Here is a 14,797-nt window from a genome sequence, read left to right as displayed (position 1 = left end):
GATACATCTTACAGGACTGGACAGATATCCCACAGTAATGAATACACTGTGATCCCACAGGTGACAAATATAAATGAGTCAACCAAAAGTTTGCATTTAAATTACATCATTAAGAAATATGTTTACTTTCATAATCTCTCTTATAATTGCAGTGTTTCACAATAAATCAAAGAAATTAGGACTAAGATAATCTTGAAAAGACATCTTGCATAAACAAATTTTAACCAAAAAGAGAAACTGCTGAGAAACATTTCTATAATACCCACCTTTCACTACCAGCACCAAAAAACAGGGCATGAAACTGTTTTCAAAACACTTTATTAGCTTTTCCTCTTTTGAAGCCAGCTTCCTTAACCATTAAGCAAAACCATTATATGCACATCATGTTTAGGTTAAAGAAAAGATTATAAAAGTCCAAAATCAACTGTAATATGCCGAAGTGCACCTGGTATCTGGGTTGTTATAAAATCTTCCCTTTCAGGGACATCCATTTGGTCACCATTCACATAATAAAAACATCAAAATAAAAACTTTAACAGAGTCCATATTCACAACCTTATTCTGTGAACAGTAAGGTTCTATTAATCCTCAAATAAAACCAATCATGTCACATTGCACCAAAACCCAGTGAGAGGAGGTTTATTAAACAAGCTTCAAACAAATTACATAAACAATTTACATTAAACTGATCTTTATGCCATCTGTATGAGCTCATCCACCAGGCACATAAATCCAGATGACAGGAAATCACTTCAAGTCTAATTTTTCAGAGGAAACTAACATTGAAAAGACAAAAATAAAAGAAACTATAAAATATATTACCTGAAAAATTAAATATTTTTCCTTCCCTCTTATTTGATAGACAAGTGATCTTCATCACTCAGCAGTGCACACCTGAGTTCTTTTTTTACAAATGTACCGTGCTTTAACATTTACAGCTGGACCCCAGTTTGTTCCCATGGTAAACAAAATGATTTCATTTAACTAACTGAGCTGATTCTAAATGAAAGAAAATGCCAAAATGAATACAACATACCAATAAATCAACAGAACATAAAAAAGTATAGGATTTTTCAATAAAATGTTGATGATCTCATCACATGGGCAATTTTGGTGAAGATGATTGGCTTCTACCGAGGGCAAGACTCATCTGGAAGACAGAGATGAAAGGAAATTAAAGTAAATGTTTAATAGATATAAAATTTTTAAATACAATTAGATTTTAAGTTGGATTACCATTCATTAACAACAAGAAATTTGCCTTTGCAAAGAACACAAATTCTACAGATTTTATATATTTTTACTCTTCTTCTTTATAATGAGCTTGCCCACATTGCTCACCCACCTGTTATTTATATATAAGTAAAACTACTACCATATTTATTTAATGGATACAATCTCATTGATGGACATTTTCTTATTCACAACAAATCATTCAAATGTCAGAGGAATTGAAATCACAACAAAAATCTTTGGGAAGGTAATGACACAGATGGCTATGAAAGTGAATTCCGATGTTAACTAGCATGCTACAAGAATACTAACTTGATAACATAAGGAGATCTTATTACCACTTAAAAAATAAAAGTAACAAAATCAAGTACATACAGGCACACAAGAGAAAACGAGATTAAAAAGAGACCTTAAGGACTACAGCATTCCTTATGAAGCTTTAGCAAGCAGACAGCTACAATGCTTATGACCATGCTAAAGGAAAACTCCTTTCAGATTTATATTTTTTCACTATAAAATTTTAATATTAAAAAATAAAAACAAAGTTAAATTATGTAGGGTTAACAAATAGTGATTAAAAGCATGTTCTGACCTTTCAGGGCTAAAATACTTCTCTCAGAACTTTAATAAAGAAATAGCTACTATGCTACATAGCATGGCAGAGGTAGACTGGCAGTAACTTGGGAAGATGTTTTTAATCACTACAAAATGATCTTGCTAAATAAGTAAAACCTTTTAAACAGGAAGCAATGTATTGTACGTTGAAAGTGCATTAAAAATAAATCAAAGAGATGCTGAGACCTTTAATAGCCAAAACAATCTCCTTAAAACTTTAGCAAACAGATAGCTTAATGCTAACTACAATGCTCAAGACTAACTTGGTAACGTTATTTTAGCACTTTAAATTCTATTGTTGAATCATTTGAAACTTTCTAAAGGCATATGGGGAACAAAAATCATTAAAAATAAATGTAAAAATTGTTGAGATAGCATTCCTCTTGGAGCATTAGAAAACTGATAGCTGCAATGCTAACTAGCATGAAAACTCTCTTGATAACTTGGGAAGACATTTTATCACTTTTAAACGATCTTACTGAGTAAATTAAGTTGTAAACAGACCATCATATTACATGGGGAAATAAGCAGTATTAAAAAGGAAAAGATTCTGAGATAATTAAAGTTTTTGTTCCAGACAAATCTGTTAGCAATGCCATTAGCATGAAAACAAACAACTTGCTAGAATTTAATTTCTGCCTTTTAAATGCTATAACCAATCAAATTAATTAGCTCATAGGCTGATAAATGCCAATAGGAACAAACAGCATTAAAGCAAGATATAAAAATATTTCCTGAGACCAGAAAGAGCTGTATAATTAATTTCAAGAAATATGTAGGAATATTCCATTTCCATGCTGGAAAAATAAACTGAAACACCTTTTGAAATCAGAACTCCAATCTGGGAAGTTGGAGGTCCCATACCAACCCCATATTTAAAAATAAATATGCCTGCCATGTAAATATAATTTGGTGGAAGTTGCACAAAACTCTTAATTTTCACTTCCGATGGATTGTACTTTGTTTCTTAAAGCAGTGGCACACATACTACGATAAAGTCCCTGCTAGTGAACATGTTACCACAGTGTTGGGATGCCTAAAATGCTGAAAACACATATTGGCAACTGGTGCTTCTTCCAGAATTTAACTCAACAAAGTCACCCAAAAACAGTAGCTTCCTAAAAGTTGGTGAATATTTAATATGGGTGTGGTATCAGAGTCATACTAAACTAGGTCACACCTTTATTAAACCTTTATTTCACCAGGCAAAACCTTAAGGACAATTTCTTATTTACAATGTTATCCTGAAAGTAAAAACAATATCCAATTAAGCAGTATTATGTGTAAATTGATGTGTAAATGGACTGTATTTATATGGCACTTTTTTAGTCATACTAACCACTCAAAGCGCTTTACACTAGAGCCGCAGTCACCCAAATTGCACTTAGAACCGTGCACAAATTCAGACACCAATATGCAAACTGGTAGGCAACTGGGGGTAACATGCCTAGCCCAGGGGGACATCGCGTGTGGCAGGAGGGAACAGGAGCTGAACCCACAACTTTTGGATTGCATGAGTAGAGAGTACATTTATTAGAAGTCTATCATAATAGTTACAAATAAATGAAGCAGCGATGAGGATGAATACATGTAAAACACATTTGTAGGCGGTTTTTTACCCGGGGATTTGTAATCTTTAAACACTATCTTAAGCTCGACCAAGAGAAAACACTTAATCTTGGCTTAAATGTCAACTTTTTAAACTGAATAAAATCACAACCAACATATAATTTCTCAAGACAGCGTAGACGTCTGTAGGACATACTGAAAAAATCTATTACACTTTATGTTTCCTGAGACGGGGGGGACACTGACCCACTCTTACGCGAAGTCCTGTAGCAGTTTCTGTGGTCTTCCTGCTCTTGAACACAACAGCTTCTCCATCACCTTCACCATCATCCTTGTGTGCCTCCTCACCATGCAACTTCTCTTTGCTCTCAAGGCCATAAGGCAGAGGACTTAACGTCCGCATGAAGGTCTCTGAAGGGTACTCACACACCTGCTCAAGCTGGTCTTCATCAAAACACACCTTCCCCTGCAAAAGTTAAGACAGTCATATATTGGTTTTCCTGTATCATTCTGAAAATAAATAATTATTGTTGTATCTTGTAAAAAGATAAGCTGACTTTGTACAGTGTTACAAAAAAGTATGTAGCCCTTTACAGATTTCCTTTGTTTTTTGTCAAACAATTGTCTGACATTAAAGATAAAGATAATTCTAGTAAACACGTACTACAGTTTTAAAATGAGGATTTCATTTGTTTAGGAAAATCGGATTCAAACCAACCTGGTCCAGTCTTAAACAGCAACTGGTTGTGCCACCTATGGTGGCAACAACTGCCATCATTTGTTTGCAACAACTGGCAATAGGTTTGTTACATTGCAGTGGCAGTTTTCAATATAGGCCATATTGTCATGAAGGTGTTTGAGTTCTGTTTTGGGTCTTGCTTCTCATCATGATTGTTTATGTTTTCCAGGTGGCGTTTTAGTTAATTTCCTTTAAGTTTGGTTTCTTATTTATTCTTGTTATGGTGCATTTTAGTTCTGTGAGATTTATACTTTGGTTTCGTTGTCATTGTTTCTCTTTTCAGTTCCTGTCATGTTTTATCTCTATTCTCAGCCGATGCCGCCATAGTAATCAGCTCCATCGAGTCCACCTGTTTATGCCAATCCATTTCTGTTTTCACCTGTGTCATGCCCTTTATACACTACTGTTCGTGTTTACTCCTCGCAGATACATACTGGTTGCCAAGCCTGGTGATGTTCTCGTCTGTGTGCTATGCCAAGCCTGTCCGTAACTGTCTCCTCGTTTCATACCATGTATGTTTTTATTCATGCCAAGCCAAGCGTGATTATGCTTATATCTGCATCTGTTACCACCTGCCCGCTGTGAGTTCTTCTTTTTGGTTTTATTTTATTCAACCTATTCACTTACCAAGCTACTTCCGCCTGCCTGTCTGCATTCTGGGGTCTACTACACCAGCCATGTATCCTGACACATATGGGCAGTAGCCTAGGGCAGCATTAGAAAGGGGGCTCACAAGCACCAGATTAAAAAAATAACTTTTCCATCAGCCTTGAACAAGTTTTTTATAGCTCGTATGCATGTGCAGCACCTGCTTTGTTGAGAATAGGAAGACTGTACTTTGTGCAAATCAGAAATATTTTCCCCCAAAGTTCGAAAGCCTATCAGACTGATAGATGTCACTGACTCTGATTCTCTGCTATAAAAGGTTTTCAGTTCGGGGCATAATGCATTGCTTTTTGTGATCATTTGCCTAGACAGGTTCTATTTAAATGATTTATTGACTCAACAGGTCAGGCAGTAACCAGACCTGAGTGAAGTTAAACACGGATGTTCAAAAGTCGTGTAGAGGATAATGATAGTAAATTCATGATTTAATAAGAGGGATAATAATATTTTTACACAAGGACAAGATGGTTTGGATATTCTTTTCCTTCAATAAATGAAATTCTCATTAAAAACTGCATTTAGGTGTGGCAAAAAAGCAAAAACAAAAAAAAGACACAAATGCTTTTTCACAGAAGTGTCTGGTGAGTTCTGTCTAAAAGCATAAAAAACTTGTTACTGGATCGGTTGTGAAAAATGTATACAACTGAAAGCCAACAGTTTCAAAAACAGCCTATTTCCTCTTAGATATGCTAACTTCAACTTGCAAAGACAGGGTGTAGGTGCTGGAAAAAGTTTCAGTGTGTCTCTGAGAGGCGTTTGCACACACTATGACTGTAATGCCGACTGACAGCATGAGGCTTAAAACAGCAGAAACACTTTGAACACTGTCATCACTGATCAGAGATTGGTGCATATTAGGAAGCAGAAGCAGACATTAAAAGCTAACTTCTGGTTTTCATGAAAATGAGTCCAAGAGGAAGCACTGGTACATCCACAGACTTGTAATCACAGAAGCTCAGCTCAGCTCACAAGCCTAGATGGAGCACTAAGTACACTTAGAAGTGCAGACAAGGTGTGCATGAAGCTGCTTCACCTTGAACTGTGGCAGTCTGAACTGCAGAGATGAGCTCTGCTCAAGCGAGGCTGGCAGAATCATTAAGACACAGAAGGCTAATCCTGCATCCCTGACCCTGATTAACCCAGGCTAACCCCGCAGGAGAGCAGAGCCAGGGAGTTTGGCCAATGCTACAAAAAATAAGGCAACAAGAGGGAAGTTCATGCAGTTAAATTAAAAAGTGCAACAATGCAAGGCTAAAACTGGTGAAAGAGAGCAGCTTTGATGTCACCTATTTCTTTTTAAAAAAAACATAGGTGGGATTACTTTAAGGTACAAATGATAAACAAGAGGTGGACCAGATGAAAAAATATTACAGGGACAAAAATTAACCACAAAGTTGAGTTGCAGGAGCCCAAATTTATGACTATTACATAATATCAACATATGTCCAAGAAAGAATGGGTCAGATGAAGCACAAGCGGTTCACCATCCTACTGTGATATTATGGTGTAGAGTTGGGGGGGGGGAGGCCCGACGTCAAACGGTCTGAAAGGCATCAACGTGAGAGCAACAGGTGGTCAGAAAATCACTCCAAGGTCATCTCTCACTGCAGCTAAGAGAGTAAGTCCTTATGGTCACAATTACATGACTGTGGTCACATAAAGCTCTGTCTAAAACAGCGCCTTGAAAACGTATTTGCCCCTTATAGATTTCCTCTGTTGCTACTTATTCGCCACATTTAAATGTTTCAGAAGATCATAACATGGTATTATATGCAAAATGTGTTTTTCAAACGATGATTTCAGTTATTGAAGAGAAAATAAACTATTCAAACAGACCTGGCCCTATGTGAAAAAGTCATTTCCCTTCAGCCTTATAAATGGTTGTGCCTCCCACAGCAGCAACAACTACCATCAAGTGTTTCAACTGACAATGAGTCTTTTACGACAAAATAGGAATGTTGACCCACTCCTCTTTGCAGAATTGTTTTAATTAAGCCATACTGGAGAGGTTTTGAGAATAAACAACATATTAAATAATCAGAATTGACTTTAACTAGGTGACCAAAAAAACGTTTTTTTTGCTTTTTTTACAATTGAGAGGTGAACTTATTGGTGTTCTTGGATCATTGTCCTGCCGGTTAACCCAAGTATGCTTAATGCCACAAACTGATTGCTGGACATTGTCCTGCAGGAAAGCAACTCCAGACCATCACACTACCATCGCCATGTTTTACTGTCGGTATGATGTTCTCTTTCTGAAGTACTGTGTCAGTTTCAGGTCAGATGTAAGAGGATGCACGCCTTCCAAAAAGTTCATTTTTGTCCCGTCAATCCGCTGAATATTTTTACAGAATGTTTTTAGCGCATGTGTTCTTTTGTGTCAGTAGTGGTTTTGGCCTTGAAACTATATAATTCTATTTTTGCCAAGTCTCTTTCTTATCGTTGAATCAATAATTAATAATGTTTGCACATAGAGTTTGCTGGGATCCCTTTTGTTTCTTCATTTGAAAACAGATTTTTGTTTTTAGTCTGGCTTTACTTCTAGGACATTAAAATTTGCTCAATTATCTGAAAAAAATGAACAAAGATAACCTTAAGCTTCAGTCACATTACATTATCAAAGAGACAGACGAGTCCTTAAAACTAGACTTGGGGATTTAAAAGTGGGCTCCAGATCACTTCTGTTTTGTTAAACATGCTTTTTTAGAGGAAGCTCAGACAGCTGAAAGAGGAAGCGAGTAAAAACGCACAGCGTGACAAAGAGTTTCTGTCGGACCAAAGAAAAATCCTTTAATCTTCTCACTATAGCTGGTAACAAACTGCCATCTTGTCTTTACTTTTCCTCAATGCCATCTGAGGACTGACCAGTCCCCTCATCTTCTTCAGATACTAACCATTTTCCTTTCTAAGTCATGCCCATCCAACTAAAAGTTGGCTGTCTGATGTCCGCCACACTCAGTGGAGGGTCAACCTGCTCAAAGACGGACTGCACGAACTGCAGTCTTTCAACCCGAAGCCCCGCTAGGACAGAGCCAAGAACACACAAAGAGTGATTTGTGCGAAAGGCAGCAAAGGCTGACTCAACAGTTAAAGGTGAAGTGGTGCATAGAAAGTAGGAAGCAGTCTGAGGGTGAAATTTCAAGTAGCTTAACAATGCTAAAATACCAAAACAGCAACCTGAGTCATCTAAAAAAGGCTGCAAAAGTCGAAAAAGAGCAATACTGATCTTCACAGGATGGTGAAAAACTTTACTTCCTGACCTCTTTCTCAAATTTCTTACATAAATGCTTAGGTTACGAGAGTAAAAAGAAGAAAGAAGGCTGTTAAATGAACTTTGCACAGTGAATTATTGGCAAGAGTTGAAGTTGCTCGGACAGAAAACTGTAACAAGCAATGTGGTCTTGCATGCATTCACACAGAAAATAATGTGATTGAAGCAGGTAGACAAAATGAACAAAACTGAAGTGGAAGAAATGCTACCTCTCACTATGGTTTCCTGTGTAACTTTTCTGCTACCTATCTCTTTCTTAATAAGCTTCAACATGCTTTTGTCTCGTGGTAGTTCAGTCTGTTTATTTACAAAAATAAAACACAAAAAGCAATAAAAGTTGAAAGTTGGGGGGGGGGGGGAATTAGAGCACAGGTGCATATGTAAAAGGAGATCACTCCAGGGTTTTATGGCTCAGAATCAAGATGTCGTGCTTGATAAGGCTTTAACCAGCTTAGCTCCTTCTCCACGATCACACTTTTCAATCATAGGGGATGTTCTTCTAGTGAAACGTGATTCTGCTTGACGACAAGGGGAGAAGTCAGAAAGTGATGAACCCTGAATGTGTCAAGACCCTAAACTCAAATGGATATGCAGTTAGTGATATGATATAATATACTTTTGTATAGTTTAGAAAAGTTATTTGCAAGAGAGTGCTGTTGATCCATTTTCACATCTTTGTGCAGTGAAAGCCAACCCAGTTTATATATCTAAAAGACAAAACCAACTTACCCTCTTTGGTGTCACTTTACTCTTGACCAGACAGGACCTCTCCAGATTCTGATATCCACCAATCACCTCAATTTCTTCCACTGCAGGATACTTCTTCTTTACAGGCTCATCCACATTGGGGGTCATCGTTTGCTGCGATGGGGCTTTTGCTGCTGTGGGCCGTGCTGCTGATCCTGTCACTCCTCCTCCGACAGGTTTTTTGGGGGTGACAGTGAAAGTGGCACCTCTCTTTACTTGGCCCCCAGAAGCACTCCTGATGGAGAAGAGCTTGGTTGACGGGCTGGGAGATGGAGAGATGCTGGGGGAGGTGGCAGGAGATGGTGAGCATGGCGAGGAGGCTGGAGTTGGGGCACAGTTTGTAGGTTTCAGAGAGTTGTCTGGTGATTGGTTCCTTAGAAATGAGGGGGTGACAGTAATAGTTTGCTTTAGCTGAGATGTTGGAGAACAAATTTGTTGAGGAGACTCTTTGGGGTTCAGTTCTGGTGTTTCTTCAGCTTCTTTTACTTTCAGCTTTAATTCTCTTTTAGGACTTCGCTGCAACTTTGTTTCTCTTTCTTTTGTAGAAGTATTTGCTGATGACTTCAGCACTTCCTGCTCCTTCAGCTGAAACTGCTCGAGCTGTGTCTGTATTGTCTGAACGCCGTGGATGTCTTCACCTGTCAGTGCTTTGCTGTCCCCCGGCTGAGAGTTTGAAATGAATGGCTTCACTTTAACAAGATGCACAGAAGATGGAATGTCTACTGTCCTATTCCTCAGATACAAGCCTGACCTTGAACCAGTGGTTTCCAGGTTATAGATGCGGCTCATGGCTGCAAGGGAGTTGGGATGAGGCGGTGAAGGAGAGCGAGATCCTATAGAATCTGTAGACGTGTATTTCTCCAACTCCTCCTCAGAGAGCTCCCTGTCTACCTCCTCGTCTTCCTCTTCTGTGCTCTCGTATCGTTCCCTGTGGTACTCCAGGTGCAGCTCTACATGCTTTAGGGGGTCGGTTTCATCCTCGGAAATCTTGGACCCCTCAGAGGGAACTTCAGAGGCAGCAGCCGAACACTCGTCTGTCACTTCCTCTCTGCTGTCGTCTTGTGAGCTGGGGACAGAAACAGGAACCTGTGGGCTGGTTTTCAATATGCCGACTTCCCGTCTGACGTCACACACACCCGTGAATGATTGCCCCGCTGCTTCTCCTTCTCCACTCTCCAGTTCAGCCGGCCTCACCTGCGTACAAGCCACAGCTTCCCAATCTTTCTTGATTTCACTTCCCCTCACCTCATACCTGTCCTCAGCTACTGGAGCATCACAGATGTTTGCAGTTTCACACCCATCTCCAATCCAGGCCTGTCTTTGTCTTTGTTTATCCAGCTCTCTTTGTCTGATTTTCTCTCGGAGCGACTCAATCCGGCTCAAGGGTTTTCCGATCCTCCAGCTATTTCTCCTTTCCACCTTGTGACCTTCCCAGTCCTGTCCGTCACTGCTCTGACAATAACTACTTTTTCTCTCCGGCATCTCTTCTGCAACATAAAACACAGTCCTTGGGATTTGGACCTCGAGGGGCCCTGGTTGGATGGCGGTGGGTGCAATCCTTCTCAGAGATCGAGGAATTTCTCTCTCTGATCCAATATGGCTTCCCGTTTGAGGGTCCTCTTTGCACCCTTCATGTGTAGCTGTGTGAGCTGTTTCTTCCCTCTCATTTATGTAAATAGTTGTGTCCCCAATTTTTTCTATTTTGCTTATAAGATCCTCAGTTTGTTGGGATGAACTGGAGTGCATGAGGTAAGGTCCTTGTGGTCCTGTGCCGCTCCACTCTGGCCCTTTGTGGGGGATCCGATCTGGGACCGTGGAGAGCACACTGGAGCACTCTGTGAAAGCTGAATCATGTTTGTGGTGACTCTCAGGAGCCTCACTGGGAATGGGTGACTCTTCATATGTAGCACCGATGTAGATAGTTTCATTTTGCACTTTTCTTTCCAGTCCGTCATCTCTCCGAACATCACTGACCTCACCAGCCTCTGAACCCTTTTCCAAACGTCTCTCCGTTGTCAATCTTCTAGCATCTATTTCAGCTCTTGCTCTACCATCCTGTCTGATTGGCACTCTTCTTGCAAACAATATTCCCTCTGTGTTTTTGACTGATGCTACTGTGAACCCCTTGTCTCCATTTGCATCCTTTACTTTCTCTGCAGATCTCTTATTGACCGGCTCGACTTTCTTCAGCTCACTCCTGTGTTTTTTCCACATTTCTGCATCCTTTTTCCTCTGCACTGCTCCTCCCTTTTCATCCTCAGTTTTTACATCTCTGTGCTTTCCAAAGCGCTCTTTGCAGCCCATACGGAGCTTTGCTACCCCTGCTACATCTACCCAGGGAGCAATGTTTTTCTCTGGATGAATCCTCTCCTCGCCCCCTTCATCTCCTAAACCGTTCTCCTCAGTACTAATGACTCGATCTGAGAAGCTGAAGGAGCGTTTTGGGATGTTTTTCAGGAGCATGCTCTTTCCATTTGCCTTTCTCTCCTCAGATTGTCGATCATCTTGATCTCCAGAGTATTTTCTCCTTCCCGGTTGGAGGAAATTTTCTGAACTTTTGGACCGAGATGGAGGCTTCGGATGCTGTCCGAACTTACTCAGCAGCTTGCTGACCCTCCCTCCCCTCTCAATAAAAACATTATCATCCCAGCTATCTCCTCCATCATCTTTATTAATAACTGTTGCCTGACCCCAGGGCCTATCCTTCTCCTTTTCTCTCATCCAGGACATTTCTGATTTCATATCTCTGGTTAAATCCAAGGTGCTCTTTACTTCCCCCTCCTCTCTAGACTTCCCTCCTCCTCCGGTCCGCTCTTCAAGGCTGACAGATGGCTTGATGATCAGAACCTCTGAAGCTCGGATCTCCGTGACGCTCCCTCCACCTGCCAGGATCTCTCTGAGGTCCATCTTCATCCCTCTTTTCCCCTGCTGGTCCTCCTCAGGTGTCTCCCTTTCTACCTCCCTCCATCTTGCCCTTCTTTCATCACTGCCTTTTCGGTCCTGCTCGATGATGATGATGTTGTCAGCTCGGATGGTTCGAAGACAGGGAAGAACGGGCGAAAACTGACCAGACGATTGAGGGATATCTTTTTCCTCAATCTCTTTTTTAGCTTTAAAGAGCTCCTGCTCCTTCACTGCATCCCTACCTGACTCTTTCCACAGTTTTTTCTCGTTTTCACAACCTTCTTGGTTGTTCTCTCTTTCTTTTCCAAGACTCTTATTCCTGATCTTCTCCTGTTCCCACCCCTCAGTCAAATCCCTAAACCTTTCTATTTTCAGCTCGATATCTCTTCCTCTGCTCATCTCCACTTCTTGAGACTTGAGGTAGAGCTTTTCCTTCTCCTTAACTTCCACCTCATTTGCTGCCTCTGGATCTTTGGCTTTCCTCCACACACTTTGGGTGCGAATAAATGGGTTCTCATGGACTGGAACGATGGTTTCCACCGACACCTGACTCTCAGGTTTGGGCTCTCCATCCAGCCACAACCCAGGATCCGGACTGAGTGACGTTTCACTCCCCAGATTGACTGTAACTGAGCTGTCAGTGTCACTGAGGCCATCAGAAGGAGCTCTGAGGTCCACCTGGAGCAGGCAGATGTCTCTCTCCCTGTCACCCAAGGTCTCCTGCTTGGCCTTCCTCCGCTGAATGATCCCTCGCTTCCAGGCGGGCATACTCGCCAGCTTCTCCTCCTCCTCCTTTTCTCTCCTCTCTCGCTCCTCCTCCTCTCTCCTCTTTCTCTCCAGAAGAAGTTGTTTCCATTCTGGCAGAGAAGAAACAGACATAACAAAAAAAGTCGACCTCTATTGTCAAAGTCTGCGAAACGTCCGTCCTGGGAGATTTCAGGAATTACCTGTAAATAAAAACAAAAAATATTGGAATAAACTCCACAGTTTGGTCTAACAAACATATCTAATAAAAACAAAACTTCACATAAAACGAGTAGAAAAAGTCAATTTTGGGATCTACTTTGGCTGAATAAATGTATTTAGGCTTTAGAGAAGTTTAATTTCTGTTTTTGAGAGAAAGAACTTACCGAACCAAACCCGACGTTTGAGCCAAGACTGATCGGATCCAGCAGGAGTTTAAGTCTCCATTTATGAGTAATCCGTCTCGTCTCAACGTAAAATCTATCTCTCCAAATAAAGCATCAATTCTTTAAAAAGTTTAGTTTAAAATGCATGTATGCCTGCGAAGTCACCCCGAAAGTTAACTTTGCATCAAGACAGAAAAAACGTCCGCTCCTTCCGTCTCCAGCTCCAGAACTGCAGAGCTGTAATCCGATAATTGCAGTCAGTTCCGTCAGGAGAGTTTAGTGGCGCACACCATATTGTGGGAACTAAGAAAAGGAGTTTAAAGAGCAGAGCCGTCTGCCCGACACCTGACCCCCCTCCCTCTGCCCATCTCTCCGTCCAGGAGGTCCGATTGGAGAGGAGGAGGAGGAAGAGGAGGAAGATGTGCAGCCATGGTAACAGATTTGCCAAAGTGTAAAGCTGCGGCATGATCAGCTTCACTGGCAGAGACGGGCTGTCCCAATGTATATCTTCTGTGCCCCAGAAAAAATAACAGTTTCTGCAAAATGTTTCCATAGTTCAACAAAAGATTATTTTTTTTTTCTACTGTTTTAAAACAAAATTGTGATGAATGGAAGAGTACAAGTACAAGTGAACAAACATGAAGATTACTTCAAATAAACAAATTTTAACAAGAACATTATTGTTTGGAAGACTGATTTTTGTATGCCAGGAAAATATTAGATGCAGAACAAATGATTTTTTTCCATTCCATAACAGATATCACTTCCCTCATAAAATATATTTACTAAAACAGGATAAACTAAACATGGGCCAACCAACCACAAACCTCTTTGGAAAAAACCAGCAATAAGGAAAGAAAACACAATCTTCTCGAGTAATATTACACCCCTCCAATAAGTCAATACATATAATCATAACTTAACAGCATGATATATTTGATTATTTTCTTAAAAATAAAAATTGATCTACTTTCTTTGGTTTGATTATTCCACAGATTAATTCCATAAAAATAAAATACAACGTTCCACCAGACTAGTTCTGACTTTAGGTTTTTAAAACAATCTCAATCCTCTCAAATTATAAATACAATTTGGTTTAATAAATATTTTTTATTTGCAGATTTACTGATATGTTATTATGTATTTTAAACAAAACTTGCAAAATATGACAGTCCACCAAAACATCATAAAGGTTAATCAACTTTTAATTCAGGATTCATGGATTTGTTGGATCTCTGTAACATTTTCTACTTATGATTCTTACAGCTGTTTTACAAAATAGAAATGGCATTAGCATATGTTTTACAAGCATTTACCTAAATTTCTACAAAATAAGTCAAATAAGGAAGAATCAGTGAACTATATAATGTAAACCAGGCTTCTCATTCAATGGGTCTTTCACTGCCAGTAATAATGCAATGTTCTTTGATATTTTCATCTTTAAATCACTGATGTGTGGTTTCCAGTTTGTATTTTTATTAATAATTGATGTTTTACTCAATATGTTTTTTGCTAAATTGAATCACAGCCATTCATTGACTTTTACTCAAAAGCAAACTTGGCTAAAAACAAAGGGTTTTCTAAGCAAGGAGTGATCCATATCCTGTTCATGTTGGTGAACAGACTAGACTACATTAGACTACAGGTCCTTCTTAAAATATTAGCATATTGTGATAAAGTTCATTATTTTCCATAATGTAATGATGAAAATTTAACATTCATATATTTTAGATTCATTGCACACTAACTGAAATATTTCAGGTCTTTTATTGTCTTAATACGGATGATTGTGGCATACAGCTCATGAAAACCCAAAATTCCTATCTCACAAAATTAGCATATTTCATCCGACCAATAAAAGAAAAGTGTTTTTAATACTAAAAACGTCAACCTTCAAATAATCATGTACAGTTATGCACTCAA

At 39.6% G+C, this 14,797-nt stretch overlaps 1 protein-coding gene across 1 annotated transcript; it reads right to left on the bottom strand.

Annotated features, from left to right (window-relative positions):
* Window positions 1-301: 301 nt before the first annotated feature.
* ppp1r18 (protein phosphatase 1, regulatory subunit 18) lies at window positions 302-13,099 on the bottom strand. The gene is made up of 4 exons (XM_047383446.1): window positions 12,875-13,099; window positions 8,823-12,691; window positions 3,664-3,883; window positions 302-1,150 (listed from the first exon to the last, which is right to left on the bottom strand). The coding sequence occupies exons 2-4, from the start codon at window positions 12,621-12,623 to the stop codon at window positions 1,131-1,133; spliced, it is 4,041 nt and encodes a 1,346-aa protein (XP_047239402.1). The 5' UTR covers window positions 12,624-12,691; window positions 12,875-13,099; the 3' UTR covers window positions 302-1,130.
* Between the last annotated feature and the right edge of the window lie 1,698 nt (window positions 13,100-14,797).

This window comes from Girardinichthys multiradiatus, chromosome 13, assembly GCF_021462225.1.
Source record: "Girardinichthys multiradiatus isolate DD_20200921_A chromosome 13, DD_fGirMul_XY1, whole genome shotgun sequence".
Lineage (NCBI taxonomy): Eukaryota > Metazoa > Chordata > Actinopteri > Cyprinodontiformes > Goodeidae > Girardinichthys > Girardinichthys multiradiatus.
This window is presented reverse-complemented; position numbering and strand designations above follow the sequence as displayed.

What these genes read in the sequence shown, in the direction of transcription:
- ppp1r18 (XM_047383446.1), bottom strand. Translation starts at nt 12,623, where the DNA reads ATGTCTGTTTCTTCTCTGCCAGAATGGAAACAACTTCTTCTGGAGAGA. An exon ending in GTAAAGTGACACCAAAGAGG is followed by an intron (nt 3,884 to 8,822) that starts GTAAGTTGGTTT and finishes TAACTTTTGCAG; the next exon opens with GGGAAGGTGTGTTTTGATGA. An exon ending in AGGACTTCGCGTAAGAGTGG is followed by an intron (nt 1,151 to 3,663) that starts GTCAGTGTCCCC and finishes TCTGTCTTCCAG; the next exon opens with ATGAGTCTTGCCCTCGGTAG.